The 23,955-nt window shown below is 45.1% G+C and overlaps 1 protein-coding gene across 9 annotated transcripts in view; it reads left to right on the forward strand.

Moving 5' to 3' along the window:
- Positions 1-23,955, forward strand: part of LIMCH1 (LIM and calponin homology domains 1) — a 217,692-nt gene that overhangs the window by 85,659 nt on the left and 108,078 nt on the right. For all 9 annotated transcript variants that reach the window (XM_079989583.1, XM_079989578.1, XM_079989581.1 and 6 more), the window contains exon 3: positions 13,056-13,125. In XM_079989583.1, coding sequence (XP_079845709.1) covers positions 13,056-13,125 — 70 coding nt within the window. The remainder of the gene's footprint in view (positions 1-13,055; positions 13,126-23,955) is intronic.

Genomic DNA, 23,955 nt, shown 5'->3' on the forward strand with positions numbered 1-23,955 from the left:
TGAATAAGACCGGGCCCAAGACAGAACCCTGTGGCACCCCACTAGTCACTCTTCTCCAGGATGAAGAGGAACCATTGATGAGCACCCTTTGGGTTCGGTCAGTCAGCCAGTTACAACTGGACACAGTACTCCAGGTGAGGTCTGACCAGAGCAGAATACAGTGGCACTATTTTGCTTAAGTTAGTGGTGCTGTAGAACAGATCGCAGGCACCCAGAGCCTTGCTGGAATTATTCGTGCCGCAGTTGAGCCAACACTTCTTTTCCTGTGTTTTCCTCAATTAATGTATGAAGCCTAGTCTCCCCCTGCCCACTTCACCATTGCTGTGCAGAACACCGTGGATGGACATTTGGAAAAATGACTTCTCCGCATCAAACTCTCTCTCAAACTTCAGTTTGTAGTTTCACTTACTTCATGTATTGGTGCCACACACGGTGCTCTTTCCTGCCCTTGGTCAACGTAACTGTTCTTCTTTCGCTTTTCTAAATTACAAGGAGCATAGAATAATATTACTGTGATTGCATTAGTGTAATAACTGTATTGTTACAAAAGTTGTGTGCCACACCCCCCGCTCTCTGCAAAATTCCAGGCACTCACCCAGGGTCTATGTTCCTGTGTAGAATTGAGACTGTTGTAGGTTTAAGAAATATGTTTATTCACCTGTTTACACCTTCAGTCTGCATAGAGAGAATCTGGATTTTACAGCCTGGTCGTTTCAAGAGGGGCTTGTCCCCCATAGCAGTGCTGCCCTAGAGTCTAAGGCAGCCATGGCCAAACTTGGCCCTCCAGCTGTTTTGGGACTACAAATCCCATCATCCCTGACCACTGGTCCTATTAGCTAGGGATGATGGGAGTTGTAGTCCCCAAACAGCTGGAGGGCCAAGTTTGGCCATGCCTGGCAAGGCATCTCTCACAGACAGCCTTCAGACAGCCTGCCCAAGATGGATCCCAGTCTTTCTTCTCCCTTCTTCTTCCCTGAAGGCCTTGCTCCAAAAACACTCTTCCTGTCAACTCACACCCAGTTACAGTGGCAGACATCCAAACCCCCAGTCTCTGTTTACACCTCAGGGCAAGGAGGAGAGTAAGGGCAACATTGCCCTGTATTGTTTCTTAATGGCCCTAGCTTGGCCAAGCTGTTCTGCATAGGCTAGCTCAGGACTTCCTCTGCAGCTTTCGCATCACAGAAAATCAAAATCCCACCATTTATTAATTTCTAGGCTTGGGGGCGTTTCCCCCTCCCAATCTATAACAATATTGACTGTAACGTTGGATACTTAAAATAATAATAATATCAATTAGGAAAAAGGCTAAGGAATATGAATTTCAAGTTGTGGGGAGGGGGAACTAGGCCAGGTTCTATGGCTTTATTCCTCTCATTTCCCCAGATGTCAAAACATCAGAGTGCATCCACTCTTGGCTCCCTGTGTAGTGGTTAAGAGCGGTAGACTTGTAATCTGGTGAACTGGATTTGCTTCCCTGCTCCTCCACATGCAGCAACTGGGTGACCTTGGGCCAGTCACACTTCTCTGAAGTCTCTCAGCCCCACTCACCTCACAGAGTGTTTGTTGTGGGGGAGGAAGGGAAAGGAAATTGTTAGCTGCTTTGAGACTCCTTCGGGTAGTGAGAAAGCGGGATATCAAATCCAAACTCCTCCTCCTCCTCCTCCTCCTCCTCTTCTTCAGACCCCTCCTTGCTCCTTTCTGCAACAAGTATTCTAACCCTTTTACTTTACTGTCTCAGTAAACACCAGTTTGTCTAGGAAAGGTCTGGCACATTCATTTTTGCTCCCTTCCATGTACATTACAAGCGCATGCCACTCTCTAGACTATACAGTGGTACCTCAGGTTACATACGCTTCAGGTTACATACGCTTCAGGTTACACACTCCACTAAGCCAGAAATAGTGCTTCAGGTTAAGAACTTTGCTTCAGGATAAAAACAGAAATTGGGCTCCCGCGGCGCGGCGGCAGCAGGAGGCCCCATTAGCTAAAAAGTGGTGCTTCAGGTTATGAACAGTTTCAGGTTAAGTACGGACCTCCGGAACGAATTAAGTACTTAACCCAAGGTACCACTGTAGTTCCGGAAGCGGCATAGGGCAGGCTGACCTGTGCAGAAGACCACTCGGTAGTATTGTGGCAATCTAGTCTAACCACTGTTGTCAGTTTTCCTGCCCAGCTGCTGCAGCTAGGTGGACCAGACCTGCTGGTAAATGTTTGAGCAGCTGTTTGCAATTGCAACCATTTGTTTTAAAGCAGTAATTCTCTGTTAATACCTAAAGGTAAAGGTAAAGGTACCCCTGCCCGTACGGGCCAGTCTTGACAGACTCTGGGGTTGTGCGCCCATCTCACTTAAGAGGCCAGGGGCCAGCGCTGTCCGGAGACACTTCCGGGTCACGTGGCCAGCGTGACATCGCTGCTCTGGCGAGCCAGAGCCGCACACGGAAACGCCGTTTACCTTCCCGCTGGTAAGCGGTCCCCATTTATCTACTTGCACCCGGAGGTGCTTTCGAACTGCTAGGTTGGCAGGCGCTGGGACCGAGCAGCGGGAGCGACCCCGCCGCAGGGATTCGAACCGCCGACCTTTCGATCGGCAAGCCCTAGGCGCTGAGGCTTTAACCTACAGCGCCACCTGCGTCCCTGCGCCACCTGCGTCCCTGCGCCACCTGCGTCCCTCTGTTAATACCTAGTGGTCTCTTTAAAAGGCGTTAAAGAAGTGATCAAAACACCCCTTTTAGCAACACCCTTTAAAAATGAGAATTCAGAGAGATTGGAATGAGCAGAAACAAATGGGCAATTTAAAGTCTTGCTTGAATTCCAAAAACCAGTAGGTAAAGCTGTAAGTTTTAAAGTATTCTATCTTCCTCTTCTCTGGGAAGAGACCTTCCTTGCAACAGTATCTTATGGCTTGTCCTGTGTAAAGGAAGTGATTATGACAGTGAGGGCTATGATACTTGTTTTTTAATGGATTTTATGAATCAGTGCGAATGGGGAGTGGAGGGGCTAGCTAATACCCAATGAGCAGGATAGACCAGTGGTTTTCAAATAATGCCAGAGATGATCAGTTCTATGTTTATGTTTCCATTGTGTCCTATCATTTTCCTCTTCAATGCTCCAAATGTCAATACAGGGCGGAAGGTATTGCCACGGTTTATTCATTTGGGGTCATGTCAGTTGTGAGAGAAACTGGTTTTTGGAACCAACTACAGAATCCAGAATGGCATTTGCTTTCCAAGATGTGCTAAGTGTGCATTTGGTGTGCTGATCACTTGGATGTAATAATTTTTCAAGTACTCCCAACTTTGAAAGGCTTTCCTGGTCATTCATGGAAGTTTTAAGTTTATTTGGTGGTAAAGTCTATATCCTCCACCAGGGCCACGGCCTTCTGAGTGATGGCTCTGACCTGGTGGAATGCTCTGTCCCATGAGACTACGGCCCTGCAGGGTTTAACTTCTTTCCGCAGGGCCTGTAAGACAGAGCTATTTTGCCTGGTTTTCAGCTTGAACTTAGCCTGATCTTTTATTCCCCTTCCTTCCCTCCCCCTCCCCTTTTTATGAAGATCACCTGCTCTGGGATCCCACAGCTCATTCTCCCCTGGTCTTCCCGCTGGCCCAAAGAGGACTAATTTAGCCAGCTAGCCCTGGTGATCATCTAATGTTTATTGGATGGATTTCCCCCCTAAATTGATTTTTGAATTCTGAATTTATTGTTATTCACGTTTTATACTGTATTTTATGCTGTTTTTTGTTGCATCAATTAAATGTTTTAAATTTGTTGTTAGCTGCCCTGAGCCCGGTTTTTGAACCGGGAAGGGCGGGGTATAAATCAAATTTATTATTATGATGATTATCGTACTTAATTGGTTAATTAGTCACTGCCTAAGATTAACAATAGCACTGCGATGTACTCGTGCAGCTAGGGGAGTTTGTTGTTTTTGCTTTGTGAGTGCATAAACACACACACACAAAAAAATCAGGTATTTTGCCTTTATGGAATGAATGTGAGTGACCCATGCCACAATGTGACAAAAGGCTAGCGATTTCCTGTGGTATACAGTGCTGTATATTCTAATGCCAAACCATTATCGGCTTCTTGGATTTGGCTTGCGTCTAGCCTGGAGGGAGACGTCGAGTCTCATTAAGGACAGAGATCTAAGTTCAGGCAGGGACATGGGAGGCTGTTTTTGTATCAGGCCGGAGTCGCAACCTGCTATGTTTTTATTGTTCAAGATGTAATGAGGAACAAATATTATAGCTCGGTATGGGGTCCGTGACCAAAGCAACAAGTAGAAGGTAGAGCATCAAGTGAGAGCTATGCAAAGTTGCAGCCGGAATAACCTTCTGCATAAAAGGATTGAGAATAATATAGCCAGAGGGAAGGGATAACTTTTGCCTAAAGCTGGGATCCCACAAGGACTCGGACATGCGTACTGGGATGTGTGACTCCCCGTGCTCCCAACACACTTTGAATGGCAGACCCCTCTGCTTTTGAAATTCTGGTCAGTTTCAGAAGTCACCACACTGCCCCAAAAGCCGCAAGGGAACTTCTGTTGTGCATTTTTTCTGTACAACAGGCCTAGGTAAAGGTAAAGGACCCCTGGGTGGTTAAGTCCAGTCAAAGGCAGATATGGGGTTGTGGCACTCATCTTGCTTTCAGGCTGAGGGAGCCAGCATTTGCCCACAGACGACTTTCCGGGTCATGTGGCCAGCATGACTAAACCGCTTCTGGCGCAACGTGACACTGTGACGAGTGCCAGAGTGCACAGAAACGCTGTTTACCTTCCCAACTCAGTGGTACCTATTTATCTACTCTCACCGGTGTGTTTTCGAACTGCTAGGTTGGCAGGAGCTGGGACAGAGCAACGGGAGCTCACCCCATCATGGGGATTTCAACCACCAACTTTCTGATTGACAAGCCCAAGAGGCTCAGTGGTTTAGGTCACAGCGCCACATGTGTCACAACAGGCCTAAGACGGAAATCTCATGCATTTTTACATGGGAGAAAGAATATTTGAACCCAGTTGTACTTCTTTCTTTACCCCACCCCCCATATAAATCCTACAGAGAAAGAACTTACCTTTTTTCAAGTAAACTTTTTGAAGCTGCCTTTGTTAATATATTTTCCCGCATTTTTGTCCAGGTACCTGAGGGCAGTGAATATGTCTTTTTATTCTCTCGGTACAGTCATGTGGGGTTACATTAGGAACAAAGAAAGTTGCCTTACACTGAGTCACATCATTGATCAATGTAGCTTAGTATCCAATCCAAACCAAATAACTTTATTGTGCTAGCTATTGGCCATGACAAATCTGAAACAAAAATAAATGCACGTAAAGGGATACCGTGCCACAAATAATAGTCTCTATTTAGATGTCTGCGTCTCCCTTACAGATGTAGCTTAGTATTATCTACACTTATTAGAAGCAGCTGTCTGGGGCTTCATTTCCCAGCCCTGCCCCTAGTTATTGGGTTGTTGGGGGGGGCTATTGGGTTGTTGTTTTTATTTTGATTACATATTTTGTGGTTTTATATTCTGATTTTGTTCTGTGAACTGCCCTGAGACCTTTGGGTATAGGGCGGTATATAAATTCAATAAATAAAAAAAATAATAATTAAAGGTAAAGGTAAAGGGACCCCTGACCATTAGGTCCAGTCATGGCCGACTCATCTCGCTTTATTGGCCGAGGGAGCCAGCATACAGCTTCTGGGTCATGTGGCCAGCATGACTAAGCCACTTCTGGTGAACCAGAGCAGCGCACGGAAACGCCGTTTACCTTGCCGCCGGAGCGGTACCTATTTATCTACTTGCACTTTGACGTGCTTTCGAACTGCTAGGTTGGCAGGAAAAAATTAGTTACCTGAGATTAAATCTGGGACCCTCTGCATGCTGCTGCGCTAAGGCCTTTTTACAAGATTAGGTTTGTTTCAGAGAGAGAGAGAGAGAGAGAGAGAGAGAGAGAGAGAAACTAGTTTGGGGCACCCAGTGCGCTTTATGGACAAATGGAGATTTGAATCCGGGTCGTTGCCGCCCATGCCTCTCCTTACAACAGCACAGAACCTAACAGTGACCTCATCTGCCAGCCCTTTTTGAAGTCAAGGCACCAGTGTTTGCCCTTGCATGTTTGTTGTATTATTATATTTTCTGTAGGAAGTAAACCTTGCTTTATTTGCCTCTGAAGGGTCCAATTTGCTTTAGTTTCTATTTGACTGAAATGTTGAAAGACCACACAGAAGACTCTTAAATTTTAGTTTACTGCTTTCAGTGAATAAACAAGTATTTTTATTTTATTTTTCAAGAAAGCCAGCCTGCATTGAAAGAAAGATGCCAAAGAATAGCAGCCCTATTCTGATGCCTCAGGCAAAGAACTGAATAGGGAGAGGTTTTTCTTTCCTGTCTTCCTCTTCCTCATAAGCTTGGGTCCCTAATCATTAATAGTGGTGGTCTAACCACATTTTTCATTTCCTCCCACTGCAAGCCCAGATCCTTTCCTCTCTCTTCCCCTTCACCTCTTCCTTAACCTTTAATAGGGCCAATGCAAACATTTCCAAAAGATTTATTTCAAGCAGCTTCTGACATTTGGTGTTTGCATTAAGACCTCCAGGATTCGCTTTTGTGTGTGCCACTGAAATGCAGGAGGAAATCCTGCAATCAAGTTTCATAGTTTGTGCATCCTTAAAATTCTGCACTCTCTCTCTCTCTCTCCCCCTCTCTGTACCCCTTTCTTCAATATTTTCCACTGTGGAAAATTTGGGCAGTGAGTGGAAGTATCCGCATTAACTCTGGAAATTCTTAAGTCAGGAAAATATTACTTGGTGTCGTTGTCATTATGCTGGCCTGGAAGAAAAATGTTTAAATGCTAGGAGAACAGACTCTACCACTTGCAAACATATATAAAGACAACCATGAAAAGGGCTGGAACAAAATAAAAAGAAATCTAGATATATGGGGAAGAATGAACTTATCGTTATTAGGCAGAATTGTAGCCATTAAGATAAACACATTGCCCAAAACGTTATTTTTGTTTCAGTCAATACCGGTAATAAGTAACACATCATGCTTCAAAAAATGGCAAAAGGATATCTCAAAATTTATATGGAAAGGGAAGAAGCCAAGGATAAAACATAAAATATTTACAGATATGAAAGACAGAGGAGGTTTCTCCCTTCCAGATTTCAAACTATATTATGAAGCTGCATGTTACTTGGATCCGAGATTGGATTAAACTAGAAAATACTATCTGATTAATTTTAACCTTATGCTTCAATAATCAGAATTCCCGGCCCCCTTTGATTCTACAGAACACTGCACTCTGGATTTTGGATGTTCAAGACACAACAGTGAATAATATCCTTAATATTGTGTGTGTGTGTGTGTGTGTGTGTGTGTGTGCACGCCACAATTCTGCAGGAGTTCAGAAGAAGCACAAAATGTGGATGTGCTTCATGGGGACCTTTGCAGTCCTCCCCCCCTTTTTAAAGGAGGTTTCTAGTCCTTATGGCTGGAGACATTGACTCTGAAAGTCTTTGCTTGCTGAAATCCTAGAAACCAAGTCTGAGATTTCCAGTAGGGCATTGGGCTTCAGTGTATACAGTAGGTACATACGGTGCCTTTGGGGGGGGGGTGCAGGGGTACGCATGCCCCTAAACATTTTGTGAATATAAGTTTGGCCTCACTGAGGGGCAGTATTTCAATACGAGTAGGAAAATGAGAGCGCCCCTAAATATTTTTTTAAACAAAAACAGCACTGGGTACATAAGAAAAAGACCTGCTAGTTTAGACTAAAACCCAGCATCCTATTTTCCACAATGGCCAGCCAGATACCTAGGCAGAGCCTACAGAATAGCTCAGTCAGCAGAGCAGAGCTCAGTCAGCAGAGGTTGTGGGTTCGAACCCCACGCCGGGCAAAAAAAATCCTGCATTGCAGGGGGGTTGGGCTAGATGTGGCTCCTTACAAGTCTACAGTTCTATGGTTTTATAATTCTACATAGGACATGAGTGCAATCAAATTCTCCTGCTTATGCATAGCCATCATACTCTTCATTATTAGCACAAGTACAGTGGTACCTCAGGTTACATATGCTTCAGGTTACAGACTCCGCTAACCCAAAAATAGTGCTTCAGGTTAAGAACTTTGCTTCAGGATGAGAACAGAAATCGTGCTCCAGCGGTGCGGCAGCAGCAGGAGGCCCCATTAGCTAAAGTGGTGCTTCAGGTTAAGAACAGTTTCAGGTTAAGTACGGACCTCCAGAACAAATTAAGTACTTAACCCAAGGTACCACTGTATGTCCCGCTTTTCCTTCAAGGAGCTCAAGGTGGTGTACATGGCTCTCCCTCTCTCCATTTTAATCCTCACGACAAGCCTGTGAAGTAGGTTAGGCTGAGCCCAATGGCTGGCCCAAGTTCACCCCAGGAGCTTCGTGGCTCAGAGGGCATTTGATTCTCGGTTTCCCAGATCCTACAGGGGTCAGCAAACTTTTTCAGCAGGGGGCTGGTCCACTGTCCCTCAGACCTTGTGGGGGGCTGGACTATATTTTGGAAATATATATATATGAACGAATTCCTGTGCCCCACAAAAAACCCAGAGATGCATTTTAAGTAAAAGGACACATTCTACTCATGTAAAAACACACCGATACCCAGACTGTACGCGGGCCATATTTAGAAGGTGATTAGGCCGGATCCGGCCCCCGGGCCTTAGTTTGCCTACCCATGTGCTAGTCCAACACACAGAACTCGTAGCCTTATTCTCCACAATTTTGTCTAATCCCATTTCCCCTCCCTACCATGATCAAAACCAGAATCACAATGTTTTCTCGTTTTAAACAGGTTGCAGAAGTAACCACGTTTTTCTTGGTGCACAGCTTTTGGAGCCATTGGGTTAATACTTCTAGTGCAGAGTACATAGTCCCATGTGTACTGAATTATAGTAGGTGTGCTCATTGCAGCTGTCAGCTGATAGCATGAAACTGGGAAGATGCCAGTTCTCATGGTTTGCTTCTTCGCTTTTGCATAATGGGTGTGTTAATCAACATGGGGCGTGGGAATCCCCACTTGAGTCTCCTGAACTATAATATCCCTGGCCCAATTCAATTAAAATATGTGCATAAAAGTTATATGTAATGAGGGGACCCTCACACTGGTCTTCTCTTTCCTACATCTGGCTCATGGGTGTGCCACACAGACATTACATGCAAATTGTCTGCAAATGTTAAGCTTGAGTAGACCCAAGCCATTTGGTTGTTAACTCACATAGATCTGGGAAATTACCCAAACTCTTCAGGCCCTGGTAAGCTTTATTATTCTGGAAGCTACTGTGAAATCTTTCCCTTTCGGTGTTTTAAGGGATCTTGTTGTTGTTTAGTCGTTTAGTCGTGTCTGACTCTTCGTGACCCCATGGACCAGAGCACACCAGGCACTCCTGTCTTCCACTGCCTCCTGCAGTTTGGTCAGGCTCATGTTCGTAGCTTCGAGAACACTATCCAACCATCTCATCCTCTATCGCCCCCTTCTCCTTGTGCCCTCCATCTTTCCCAACATCAGGGTCTTTTCCAGGGAGTCTTCTCTCCTCATGAGGTGGCCAAAGTATTGGAGCCTCAGCTTCATGATCTGGCCTTCCAGTGAGCACTCAGGGCTGATTTCCTTAAGAATGGAGAGGTTTGATCTTCTTGCAGTCCATGGGACTCTCAAGAGTCTCCTCCAGCACCATAATTGAAAAGCATCAATTCTTTGGCGATCAGGCTTCTTTATGGTCCAGCTCTCACTTCCATACATCACTACTGGGAAATTAAGGGATCTAAGCAGTGCTATTTTTCTAGAAAAAAGAGGTGCCGGGACTCACCATGAACGCCTCCCTTGTTCTGTTATAATGGCAACGGCGCCCACTTGAGAGGTGCTGGAACAGCGGTCCAGTGAGTTCCAGCTGGGGGGGGGGGAGCCCTGGATCTAAGTGATCTTCTACACATATCACTTGTAGTGTTAGCAGCTGATTGATCTCAGATTCACACATTCTCGCATTCCTGTTATACTGCTCACTCCAGATGTGAGTCAATAGGGTTAGGTGTTGGGAATGGAAGGAAAATACCCTGAAGGTCTTCATCACACTGTTGTTATAATTATGCTTGATATTTCCCCACTCATACTTCCCATCAGTGACTTAGATAAAGGTGTTGGGACTCGATATTTTAAAGGTAAGGGAAACTAAGATCTGATGTGGGGTGGCTGAGCATCAGAAACACCTCCCCCTCCTCCTGCAACTGATAAATGAGTGGGGAAAAACCAATAGTGGAAATCAGGGGCTCAGGATTTAGAAATTTATTTCTGTGGTAGGAGCTAGCTGCTAGACAAACCTAAACCTTCCATAGACTGAAAAATGACTCTCTGATCTTGGGAATTTGGCTCAAAGGGATATTAAGCCCGCAGTCTCTCTCTCTCTCTGAGAACTTAAGCTTTGAAATCTCTTTAACAATGGCCATTTCATTCCACCTTCATTTTTAGAGACACACCCAATGTTTTTTTTTTCTTCATCCTTCCCATTCTTTTGCCTCCTCATTCCTTGTCAATTTCTTGGCCACACATCCTTGTCGTTTCTCCCCTTTATTTATTTAAAATATTTACAGTGGTACCTCAGGTTACAAACACTTCAGGTTACATACGCTTCAGGTTACAGACTCCGCTAACCCAGGAATAGTGCTTCAGGTTAAGAACTTTGCTTCAGGATGAGAACAGAAATCGTGCTCCGGCGGCACGGCGGCAGCAGGAGGCCCCATTAGCTAAAGTGGTGCTTCAGGTTAAGAACAGTTTCAGGTTAAGAACGGACCTCCGGAACGAATTAAGTACTTAACCTGAGGTACCACTGTATAGCCCTTCATCCATGGCAAAACCAAGGCGGGGTGCAACAAACAAAACAACAATGTAGCAACAATCTAACTTTTTTTAAAAAAATGTAATGATAATCAGATTAAAAGGTAAAGGTAAAGGTACCCCTGCCCATATGGGCCAGTCTTGACAGACTCTGGGGTTGTGCGCCCATCTCACTTAAGAGGCCAGGGGCCAGCGCTGTCCAGAGACACTTCCGGGTCACGTGGCCAGCGTGACATCGCTGCTCTGGCGAGCCAGAGCCACACACGGAAACGCCGTTTACCTTCCCGCTGGTAAGCGGTCCCTATTTATCTACTTGCACCCGGAGGTGCTTTCGAACTGCTAGGTTGGCAGGCGCTGGGACCGAGCAGCGGGAGCACACCCCGCCGCAGGGATTCGAACCGCCGACCTTTTGATCGGCAAGTCCTAGGCGCTGAGGCTTTAACCCACAGCGCCACCTGCATCCCTGATAATCAGATTAAGGCAGCTAAAAGCAGTCAATTGCTGAGTGGGTTAAGCAATCAAGGCTGAAACTCCTAAAAGGCTCAGGCTTTTAAATGTGTCTTTTAAAATGCTCTTAAAAAAGGCTCTTAAAATGTGTCTTTTAAGGCACTGGCAGGCTAATACAGTGAGATGCGCTCTTCTAGATATAGTGGTACCAAGCATCTTAGGACTTTAGCATTAAGCACAAGTGAATTGGGCCCAGAAGCAAGGAGGCAGCCAGTAGTGTGACTCCTGCAGAACTGATGTGCTGTGATTTCACCAGTCTGAACTGGCTAATATTCTGGCACCCATATTCTGCTTTAATGGAGCTCAGCTCCCGTGCAACCTTCAAGAGTAGTCCCAGTTGGAAGGTGACCAGAACGTTGATCAGATGTCTCGTCCAAATGTCAGCTGTGGAAAAATCCAGAAATGATCTCTGTGGGATGAATTCTCTCCATGCAGGCATTGCAACCTTTGGCAGCATCCACCATCGTGCCATGAATTCTGTGGGGAGAGAATTCATAATCCACCGTCGGACCCAGTGCCACACATTGTGGCATGCGTCAACCGTTCCAGTTTGTTATGAAGGGAACATGCAGATCTGGAATGGGGAACCTGTGACCTTTCGGTTGTTGTGAGATTTCCATCAGCCCCTGTCAGCAAGGGTGGGGGTGATGGGAGTTGTAGTCCAACAACATTTGAAGGGCTATAAGGTTCACCAGTCCTTCTACATGGTTTCCATCAGGGCCCTTTTTCAGCAGGAACTCAAGTGGGTGCCATCACCCCAAAATGGCAGGTCCTTGTGTCTCAATGGGAGCACAAACCACACATCCGTTGGGTTCTTCAGGCCTTCAAAGTACTGGTCTATGCGCAGCCTCATGGGGTTAAGGAAGAACTCCACATAAATGCAGAAAGCAATGAGTGGGATTAGGAGAAGGCCTAGGATGGCAGATATCATGCTACTGAGCAAAAGCCAGTGGTTCCTCTCTCCCACACAGCCGTTGAGCCACATGCAGTGATGATCAAATCCACACACACACACACTTGTTGCAGGTCCCACAGTGCTTTGTTGTCACATTGACATCACAGATGTGACAGTGGAGGTTTTCAATGACTTGAGCGTGCTGGCTTCAATTGAAAGAGAACGAGGGATTTGTTCACGGTAAGTTCTGGCACCTATTTTTTCCTAGAAAATCAGCACTGGTATCCCTTCCTCACTCTTTTTTCTTGCGCCAACGTCCCTTCAGTTCCTTTTAAAAGTTGAATTGAGGGTGAGGCAAGGGAAAGGCAGACAGGGAGTGAGGTGACGGCAGTCTGTAGTGGGAAGATCAAGGACTCCTGGTTGCTCCCTATTTCATAGGGGTCAGGGAATCACATGACCTTCTGGCCTGCTGGTATAAATCAGCTCAAGTGTAGCCAGTCTCGCTGCATTTCCCTTCTTTGACCAGAGCCAGCCAGTTGTGTACAGGTTGAATCCATGCCTCAAATTCCTCAGGCCTCCACTTAAGTACGCACTGCAGCTCAAAGCTCTTGACAGACCTAGAGATACCGATCTGAACTTAAAACAATAGCGCTTGCAGGCTTACGTAATTTTTGTCCCAAGTTAATAGTCTCAAGGTTTCCCTGCTGCGTTAAGTGTTCTCACCGACCGGGAGAAAAGCAATTTTCAAGTTGAGTCTTCTGACTGATCCTTCATCTGACACACTCCTTTCTCGTGACAGGTTGCTGAATTCCATAAAGCCTGGTTTGGTCAAAAAGATCAACAGACTGCCAACTCCCATTGCAGGACTGGTAAGTATCTTGTGGCTGAGACGTTTTGGTTGTCTTGTTTACATCCTGGTGTTGTGGTGGCCGTTTTCTCCAGAGTAATGCAAGCACACCTGCCTTATTAAACGTGTGCAGCGGTAGTGAAAATTCACATTGCTATTTATGAATATCTTGGGATGCATTCCAATTAGGACCTGAACATTTTAAATCACAGACAGTATTTTTTAAAAAATATATAAATGACTGCTTTGGACTTTTCGAATTCACTACACCCAGGGTCCCATTTTTATTTTGAGTGCACCCTGATTCCTCCTGCATCTTCAGTAAAAGTCACTTCTAAGAAAACTGTGTCTTAGAGCTAAATTTAGCAGAGGCTATATCCTGCTTTATATGTTACATAATTAATATTTTTTTTTGCTGATTTAGGAAACTGTATCTTGACCTATTGTTTGTTTAAATTATTGACCATTTACTGAAGAATAGTGTGGTTGTTCCACTGATTTTTCAAAAAACAAGGCGGTGGAACAACAGTCTTAAGTTCTCAGTTAGAGCCCTGTTCAGATACACTCCATTCACACATACAGCAAATGTATGGGGTAGGGAGTCGGAAATCATTGGTGGAAATCATTGCCTGGGGTCAGGAGGTGTACTCCAAATCTGCTCACCTCTATATCGGTGGGTGACGTTGTGCACAGGCGGCCGTGTCTCAATAGTTTTCCGGCGTGGGGGTGGAGGTCCACCACCTCACCCCTACGTCATCACCAGCCGTGTCACCTTTGTTGAGGGACAGCCCCAGCCAATCAGCCAGCAGGGTGGGAGTGGCCATGGGCCATTTAATCACGGTGCAGCTGGATGGTTTCCTCTTCCTTTCCTCTTCGTTGGATCACCCTACCTACCCACCCTCTTCTAATGCGTTGCTCTGATTTGACCTTGCTATGGCAGTTGTCGGTTGCCATGTTGTTGGGGCTAGGTAGGAATTTTTTCCACTAGGCAAATTGGAACCAACCATTTGGCTTTCGCCTACCTAGTAGCAATTGCCTGCGGACAGGAGTCGTACTCCAAGTATCAGACAGGGATACCTGAACAGGGCTATAGAGAGAATAGTAGATGCATTTCAAGGTTTACACATTCTTGCTCTGCCTGATGCAGTAGCATTGCTATGGCGAATATGATGTCATTTCAACGGGATAAATTTAGGGTTGGGAAGCAGACAAAGAGCAGCACAGTGTGAAAGGCATCTGGCTGATATGTTGATAGAACGTAAAGTTGAGAGTGGGCATGAGACATGGAGGAGCAGCCATCCATTTTGCTTAGGGAGGATATCAAGGGAGATGGATGAAGTTGTAAGGATCTGTGTTCCAAGACAGACACAATGGTGGCATGACACAGGTCTTGGAACGCAGATTTTGTAGCAGCAAAATGAAACTGAACCCCTTTCCCGCCCTCAAAACTATTGTCCTCCTCCTTGCCAATCACGTCTCTCCATCAACCACATCAACCACTTTGCCTCATGGAGCCTGGCCAAGAGAAATGTGGTTGAGTGAACAGTTGGAGAAAGCAGATGCAATTGGCAGTGGAAAAATTGAGGTGTGTCTACTGCATATTGTTCCTTCCTGAAGCTTTGTAGCAGACACACGGGTATGCAACCATCCTATCACCTTGGGGCTTAAGGCTTTGGATGTTGTTCAGATGCCTGATTATCGTCTTCCAAAGCAACTACTCTATTCCCAACTTAAGAATGGAAAGCGAAATACCGATGGACAGCAGAAGTGGTTTAAAAAGGTTCTCAAGGCAAATGTCAACAAATGTTGTATAAACACTGATAACTGGGAAACATGGGCCTGTGAGCGCTCCAATTGGAGAACAGCCTTTACCAAAAGTGTTATAGACTTTGAAGAAGCACGGACTCAGGACGAAAGGGAGAAACAAGCAAACTCTCACCGTGATCAACTCCTACTTGGAAACCTATGTATCCACTGTGGAAGGATGTGTGGATCCAGAATTGGTCTCCACAGTCACTTATGGACTCACTATTAAGACCATGTTCATGGAAGACCATCTTACTTGGCTATGAGTGATCGCCAAAGAAGATTCCTGAGAAGAAGAGATCAAGCTTCTCATCTGCTATTGGCGTATTAAGAATATCAACTGAGTAGAAATTATAACTGTAGAATCTTCCTTTGCTCCAAGTATTCTATGCAGTGTGTCTAGGGAAATAAATAATCCAAACTGTATACTTGCAGATGTGTCTCTCTCTATGCTAGTGGTTTGATGCACCTGTGGGACACTTCTTTCTTTATCTAGCATGAGATCTTGTTTATTATATAATCTACAATTGGCTTGGTGTAGCAGTCTATAATCACTAGGGTGAACATACTGGAAAGAAATATGCATGACTCACTGTGTGGAACTGGAGTGGAAAGGGCCTCTGGAAAGCCAGTATTTTTTACTCCCAAACGTGGGTTGATTTTTTTTAAACTCTAGACATTAGCTTTGCCTAAATCTGGATGTCTCTTCTGGAAGCTTTCTGAAAACTTGCTTGAAAAAGCACAAATCTGTAGCCAGCGATGCATGCTTGTCATACAGTTCATGAATACATGGCAATTTCTTCTCAGTCATGTACTGTTTCTTAAAGGAGTTTTTAAATGTGGTTCATTGCACCATTTGGGTGGGAATGGGGAAATGGATCCCATAATTTGCTCTTTGTGCAAAGCTGAGATTGGAAAGCTTTTAAAGAATCAGCAGCTTTGAATAGTGCAGAATGCTTACAAATGGTGATAGTTATTACAAGAGCTTTAAGTGCACGCATATGCAATATGTTATTAAGAACTTTCTGACAGTAAGAGCTGTTGAAGAATGGAAATGTCTCCCTTGGAAGATAGTGGACTCTCCTTCACTGGAAGTCTTAAAAGCAGAGGTTGGATGGACATCTGTCATGGATGCTTCAGCTGAGATTCTTCCATTGCAGAGGGTTGAATTAGATGACAGGTTGTTTCTTCCAACTCTCCATTTCTGTGATTCTGTGCTAGTTATTTATTGGTTGTTGGATCTGCTTGTTCCTGTTAATGAATAAAGGACTGACATGTGTCCTGTTTTGTTTTGAGCGGCTGCTGGTAGTTCATAGTACAGTGATACCTTGGGTTACATACGCTTCAGGTTACAGACGCTTCAGGTTACAGATTCCGCTCCCCCAGAAATAGTACCTCGGGTTAAGAACTTTGCTTCAGAATGAGAAAAGAAATCGTGCTCTGGCGGCGCAGTGGCAGCGGGAGACCCCATTAGCTAAAGTGGTACCTCAGGTTAAGAACAGTTTCAGGTTAAGAACGGACCTCCGGAACGAATTACCACATTTTTCGCTCTATAGGACGCACTTTTCCCCTCCAAAAATTAAGGGAAAATGTGTGTGCATCCTATGGAGCGAATGCAGGCTCCTTGGCTTCAGCAATAGCAACGCAAAGCCTCCGAAGCGCAGAGGGAGAGCTCCGCACGTGCTCCGGAGGCTTCACGTTACTTTTGCTGAAGCTGCCTGAAGCCCCCGGAGTGCAGTGGTAACTCCCACTGCGCTCCGAGGGCTTCAGGCAGCTACCCGCAAGCCTTTGGAGCGCCTCTCTGCGCAGCGCCCCTTCAGCGAAGCGGGAGAAGAAATGGAAGGGGAGAATTCCCCCCCCCCCCGTTCTCCCCCTCCTATGGTCTGGTGCGTCCTATAGAGCGAAAAATACGGTAAGTACTTAATCCGAGGTTACACTGTATAGAGAGAATCCATCACCTTGCGTGTTCCCCATGGTGTAGAATTTCAGGAGATGCTTTATTTTTGAAAGCGAATGTATAGACATGATGTGCCACACTAGGGGCAAATAGCTATCATAGCTTTGAAGTCTCGAGGCAGCATTTCTGTAGGAATGCTCTCTCTTTTTCTCCTCAAATTTCCTTCCTGTCTCTGAATAGTGTCACTGTGAGAGAAAAAAAGAATGAACTTATTTTGGGCTTATCTTTTGTTTGACTGGGGTTGAGTGGCGTTTGTAGCATTACTTCAGTTCCTTAACGCTATCCCTATGGGAATTTCAGACATTTGCCTCAGAGGGTGTGTGAAAAAGGAGTCAGAAATAATAGTAGGAAATTGGGGAAGGCGAAACCGAGTGGCTGAACTATAGCTGCACTCTGGCTCACGGTGCTTTTTGGCTCTTGTTTTCAACCCTAATGAAGAGAGCAATATTGGCTTGCAGACATGCTTTAGAAAGAGTTTGTGTATAGAAGTCAGGGAAAGACAGTTCTCCATAAAAATGCTCAAACGTTTCGTAAATGACTGCAACCCTACAAGAAAGAGAACTGTAGCAAAATGGATAATAAAGTACAGTTTCCTGGAAAACTGGATGCTTATTAGATTATTTTCTTAGGAAGTTTATTTTGGCTTGGGAATCTACAGGAACTCGGTAGAAACCATGTTATAGGAGTGAGAACTGCCTGTCTTTTGGAGACTTGTTCCAATATATATATTACAGTTTTTTAAGCTCTGTCAGTTGTCCAATAATTGTCATTCTCCAGGTGCTGAACAAGAAATATAGGGCAGCATTAGTCACACTCCACATAGACCCAATGAAATAGTTGTGCAAGAGCATTGACTTCGTTGGGTCTGTTCTGGATAGTGACCTCCTTGAACCTCAGATCAGCTCTGGAGGCCATGCTCATGATGTAGTTCGAGGAGCAGTGAAATGTGGGACACTTTTTCCATGGTTGCCCCAGGCAGCATGGCCAGTGGTCAGGGATGATGGGTGTTGGAGTCCAACAACCAGTACAGGGTGACAGGTTTCCTTTCCCTGGTCTAGGGGCAACCATGGAAAAAGTGTCCTAAATTTTCAAGGGTTGAGGTGCAGTGATTTTTATTTTTTTTAAATTGAGCCACACCCACAATGATTTGCTGCTGCTTTTATTATGTTTCATTGTGATTTTATAATGTTTTTTTGGGGGTATTTTTATATTATGTAGCCCATCATGGGGCCTCTGCTTAACTGGTGGGTTCCTAATAAGATTATTCTTAATAATAAACAAAAATGTGAACTATATATACTGTCATACCTTGGATCTCAAACGCCTTGGCTCCTGAACAAAGCTCTCAAACGATCGAAACCTAGAAGTCACTGTTCTGGTTTCCGAACGTTCTTTTGGAAGCTGAACGTCCAACAGGGCTTCCGTGGCTTCTGATTGGCTGCAGTCTGTTTGATTTCCAAAACGTTCGGAAACCAAAGCGCAGCTTCCGATTGGCTGCAGGAGGCCGCGCTTTGGTTTCCGAAAGTTTTGGAAGTTGAACAGACTTCTGGAACGGATTCCATTCGACTTCCAAGGTATGACTGCATGTGTGTGTGTTTGTGTGTGTGTGTGTATTTCAAAAACTCAAAATAGCCAAATCAACAAAAATGCAATTCTGTGCAGCAATAAAACAATATCGGGTGTCACCCACAGTTAAAAGCAATGTAAAACAACAAAATCAGTAAGGATACAGTTCTGTGAATCATAGAATTGTAGAGTTGGAAGAGACCCTCAGAATCATTCAGTCCAACCTATTGCAATGCTGGAATATGCAGTTGTCCTAAATGCGGATCGAACCTGCAACCTTGGCATTATTAGGACCATGTGCTAACCAGCGAAGCTACCCAAACCTAAAGCCCTAGTTCCGAAAAAGCGATGGGGTTAGAAGGCCGTAGGCCAAGTAGCAAGGAGCACAAACCTAACAACTCCAGAATAAAGCAGCCATGTGAAGACCTGGCGTAATAAAGGCACCAGGTTTGTGATAATAAAAAAGAATAGCATGTGAGAATAAAACAGGTCATGAAGGAGGTGCCACCTGAGCCTCGATGGGGAAGACATTCCATCTGAAAGGAGCCACTACTGAGAAGACCCTTTTATCTTAAGGCCACCTGCCCTGTCTCAGCTTGCAAGTGTCACTCGGGGCAGAAAGGGCAGTGGGGTCTGGCTTTGGACGCAGCGAGCCGAAGATACTTGCAGACTCCGTGTGTTTGTGTGTCAAATGTTAAATAAATGCAGTTAAATTGGTTAAACTCTCGTTCCAAAAATAAGTGGAATTTTTCTGTGAGAAAAGCGAGAGCTCTGTTTGTATTTCACAGTGGAATACATTTGCATGACAAAGAAAAATAATAAAAAAATGTGAAGAATTTGCATGGGTGTAGGTGCTGGCAAATCATCAGGGATTTTGTTTTCTGTTTTTAAAAGAGAGCCATGCTGGCATAAAGCAGATTTATTTTAGCTGCATTTGGAATATCCATTGTTTTGCAAAGAAATAATGATTTCTTTGGTTCTTCTTTAACTGTTAAACATCCTCAAAGTGGATTTCTTCACAGTTTGTCAGGGCAACGGTTTCTGTTTTCAGACCACACTTCCTTCTGTTACTGTTAAGTGTTGATGGGGGGGGGGGGAGCCCCACAAGCACAGAATATTGTAGGCCGGAAGGTTGAGAAATCTGGGTAGCAATGTCCACCGGCAATAGTCATCTTTCCCTTCCCACAGGTAGTGTGACCCTCCCCCACAATGCTTGGAAAGGTGTCACACGGGTTACCTGGCAAACGTGATCTGATTGGCTTAAGAAAAGTGTCGGCTGTCACTCAACCCAATGTGGGTAGTAAGCATTTAAAACAGGGGGATGTGATCCTTACCTTCGTCAGCTCAGCACCTGTTTTTCCTCATCAATAAACAGAAACCCAGCAACTGACCACCTATGCTGTGTTACTCACAAAGAGACTACACACCTGTCTGTAAATTACTAGGTCAGCATAAGTTAGGTAAAGGTAAATGGACCCCTGACCATTAGGTCCAGTCGTGGCCGACTCTGGGGTTGCGGCGCTCATCTCGCTTTATTGGCCGAGGGAGCCGGCGTACAGCTTCCAGATCATGTGGCCCGCATGACTAAGCTGGTTCTGGCGAACCAGAGCAGTGCACGAAAACGCCGTTTACCTTCCCACCAGAGCGGTACCTATTTATCTACTTGCACTTTGACGTGCTTTCGAACTGCTAGGTTGGCAGGAGCAGGGACTGAGCAGCGGGAGCTCACCCCATCACGGGGATTCGAACCGCCAGCCTTCTGATCGGCAAGTCCTAGGCTCTGTGGTTTAACCCACAGCGCCACCTGCGTCAGCATAAGTAGGTCTGAGCTAAAGAGCTATTTATTTTCCATATTCTGTTTTCTCCATTTTGTCCTTCTCTCTTCCTTTTCCATTCTTAATGAAACTTGGTATAATTCGGCTGCTGGGGCCTACAGTATGTTCATGCCAAACTCTGGGGTTCTGGGTGCAGGGTGAAAGAGGGGGAAATAACAGGTTGTGCTGTGCCCAAGACGGGAAAGCAGCTGAATGCTTGCCCTGTTGTCCCTGATAAATGGAGAGGGATCACATTCACCCGGTGCTATACCAGTTGCACTGGCTCCCGGTGGAGTACAGGATCAGGTTTAAGGTGCTGGTTTTAACCTTTAAAGCCCTATAAGGCCTAGGACCCTCATACCTATGGGACCGCCTCTCCTAGTATGTCCCACAGAGGACCTTACGGTCTTCAAATAAAAACATCTTGGAGATCCCGGGCCACAGAGAAGTTAGGCTGGCCTCAACCAGAGCCAGGGCTTTTTCGGCCATGGCCCCGATCTGGTGGAATGCTCTGTCACAAGAGACAAGGGCCCTGTGGGACTTGACATCTTTCTGCAGGGCCTGCAAGACCGAGCTGTTCCACCAGGCCTTTGGCCAAGGCACAGTCTGACCCCCTCCTTCTGTAATCCTCATAGAACTCTAGCCCAATGGTTGCCATTAATTTGACTCTGAATTGATTTTAGAATTGAATTGATTTTAGAATGTACAGTGGTGCTTCGCAAGACGAAAAGAATCCGTTCTGCGTGTCTCTTCGTCTAGCGGTTTTTTCGTCTTGCGAAGCAAGCCCATTGAAGGCTTAGCGGATTAGCGCTATTAGCGGCTTAGCGGCTTGTAGCGGCTTGTAGCGGCTTAGCGGATAAGCGGATAAGTGGATAAGCGGCTTAGCGGCTTAGAAAAAGGGGGGGGGGGAGGAAAACAAACCCTCAGGAACTCTCAAGACATTTTCGTCTTGCGAAGCAAGCCCATAGGAAATTCGTTTTGCGAAGCACCTCCAAAACGGAAAACTCTTTCGTCTAGCGAGTTTTCTGTCTTGCGAGGCATTCGTCTTGTGGGGCACCACTGTATTTCAATTAATTGATTGTGATTTTATGTAAACTGTGTTATTTTTACTGTTGTTAGCCGCTCTGAACCCAGCTTCAGCTGGGGAGGGCGGGATATAAGTAAAATAATAATTCTTATTCTTATTCTTATTCTTATTCTTATTCTTATTCTTATTCTTATTCTTATTCTTATTCTTATCATTATCATGGGAGTGCTGTCTCCGAGTCCCTATGGAAGCGATTGTTTGGCCTCCCATAATTCATGAGGCAGTTGTAGGGGATAATGTGGAGTACGGGAACGAAAGGACACAAGAAGCGTCTCCTGGATCAGACCAATGACCCATCTAAATGAACATCCCTGTTCTCACAGTGGCCAGCCTGTGGCAAACCCACAAGGCTGATTCGAGCCCAAGAGCCCTTTTGCTTCCTGTGGTTTCTGGCAACATTACTGCCCCTGACTACGGAGGCAGAGCATAACCATCAAGGCTAGGAGACTTGGATAGTCCTCTCGTCCATTGGTTTGCCCGTTTTGCATATTTGTCTATTTTAAAGACATCCATGTTGGTGGCTGTTACGTACTGAAGTTCTCACCCTGGGCCAGCAGGGGGATACTGTAGATAGTTTTCACTCAAGTCCACATATGCAAATAAGGGATTGAAAGTCATGTTCAGTGATTGGATAGTTACAGAAAGTTGTTATAGTTATGTTGTACTGGAGCTCTATATAAGCAGGCTGACTGAACCCTTCAGTTCAGTTCTGTTCTGGCCTGTGAATAAACAAGAGCTGTTTGAAGAATCGCTGTGTCGTCTGATATGTTCACCCACCCATCACTGCCTCCCATCAGATAACTCAAGATTCAGGATGCTGCCAGCCTGCTCCCAGGGCAGTTGTGCAAGGAAGGGCATAAGAGGACTCTCCTAGCCTCCTCCTGAAAACTATGTAAGAGACAATCATGGTATTCTGTGCACATTGATATCCCACCAGCACTTTTGCAGACCGAGAGTGAAAATGGAATGTTGAAACATCTCTACCAATGTGTTGCAACAATTGGCTGTGGCTTCTGCGGTGTAGACTCTTGTCATAGCTAACCGGTTATTTCCTATGGCCTGACCCCAGAGCTAACCTCTCAAAATTGGACTCGAAAACCAAAACTGCGGTCAGGACCCTGGGTGCTGGAACAATGCTTGGACAGCTGTAGTTGAAACAGAGCTTTCTGGAAGGGAAGGGGTTAAAGCACATCCCATTCCCAAATGAGTTTCTGTTTTGTACGTGTGCCTGCTCATTTTATATCAGACTGCTCTGGACTCATCTCACAGATTTATTGTCCATTCCATTTCCCCATCCTGTTTCCATTTGAATTATGGCTCTTGGAGAGATGAGCAGCCTTAAGAGAGGGATCTTTCTTCGTTCCTCGGTTGAGCTGTAAGTTGTGTGTTCGTACTTAGGGGCTATTGCATGAAAAGGGCAGAAGTATTCAGGAAAAAGCTTTCTTTGATTATTTCTCTTTGGGTTGGAAATAAAAACATACCTAATAGTGGGATCCTTTCTTTCTGAAAGTCTTGAGCTCAGAGGACTATAGCAACTATAGCAAGAGTTGACAGGCAGTTTTGCCTCTGTGAACGGTGAATGATGTCAGTTAAAGCAAACCTTTAATTGTGTGCAGGGTTAGGAATCTGTGGCCTTCAAGTTGCACTTCATCACCCATCATTCCTGGCGCTCGATGGGAACGGGAGTTCAACAACTTCTGGAGAGTCCCATGGTTTTGTATATTGGAAGAGCGTGCAGTTTCATTGAGCTGCACCTCGCTCTTGTTTACTGTTTTCTAGAAAGTGGAAATAATCCTTGTTGTGCTGGTGAAAATGCATTTGGCATTGCTGAAAGATTCGTCACGGTTTTGTAGGATTTGAACCTGCTTTTGGGGTTAAACTACTTTCCTGCAGGATGGCTTTAGCACAGTGCTAAACAAAGGATGCTTCTTTTTCAAGCATTCACCATTACTACCCACAATATTGGGTCCACAAGGTACCGCCATCCTCATTTTTTTTGTCATTAATATAAACATTCAGAAAAGCTTGCTGTGTAACATCTGGGTTCTGAAGGGGGTGGAACCCCCAGATGAGTTGTGACAATAAAACACTCTGTATTTGCCCATTGCTGCCATTCAAGTTGACATTAGATAAGGAAAGATGACATGATATATGAATGCCCGCTTCATTTGTTTGCAAATCCTAACTTCACCCCCATGGCTTATATTTATCCTTGTGTATGGTTCTGGAAAGATAAAGGAACTAAATTGCCCTTATCATCGACTCCCTTTCCCCAGGATCTTTTGTGTACACAAAATCTGTCTTTATCTGCAACAGCACAGTTCTTGGTAATATCTTATTCCTGCAGGTGTGATACCGGCTGTGTAGACCATGGTTGGATCCTTGTTGGAGTTTTCCATAATGATTGTGGCTTGGCTAGCCACACTTTTAACAGATCTGAAGCCAGTCTTGGGAATACAGACCCAATGGATCCTCTCTTCCCTAGAGCAACATTCCCCCTACCAAATATAATTACATACCCTCCAACATTTCTCTGATGAAAATAGGGGCGTCCCATTCCATAATGATAATTATACTATTTATACCCCACACATCTTACTGGGTTGCTCCAGCCACTCTGGG

This window comes from Podarcis cretensis (genome assembly GCF_951804945.1).
Source record: "Podarcis cretensis genome assembly, chromosome: 9".
Taxonomy (NCBI): domain Eukaryota; kingdom Metazoa; phylum Chordata; class Lepidosauria; order Squamata; family Lacertidae; genus Podarcis; species Podarcis cretensis.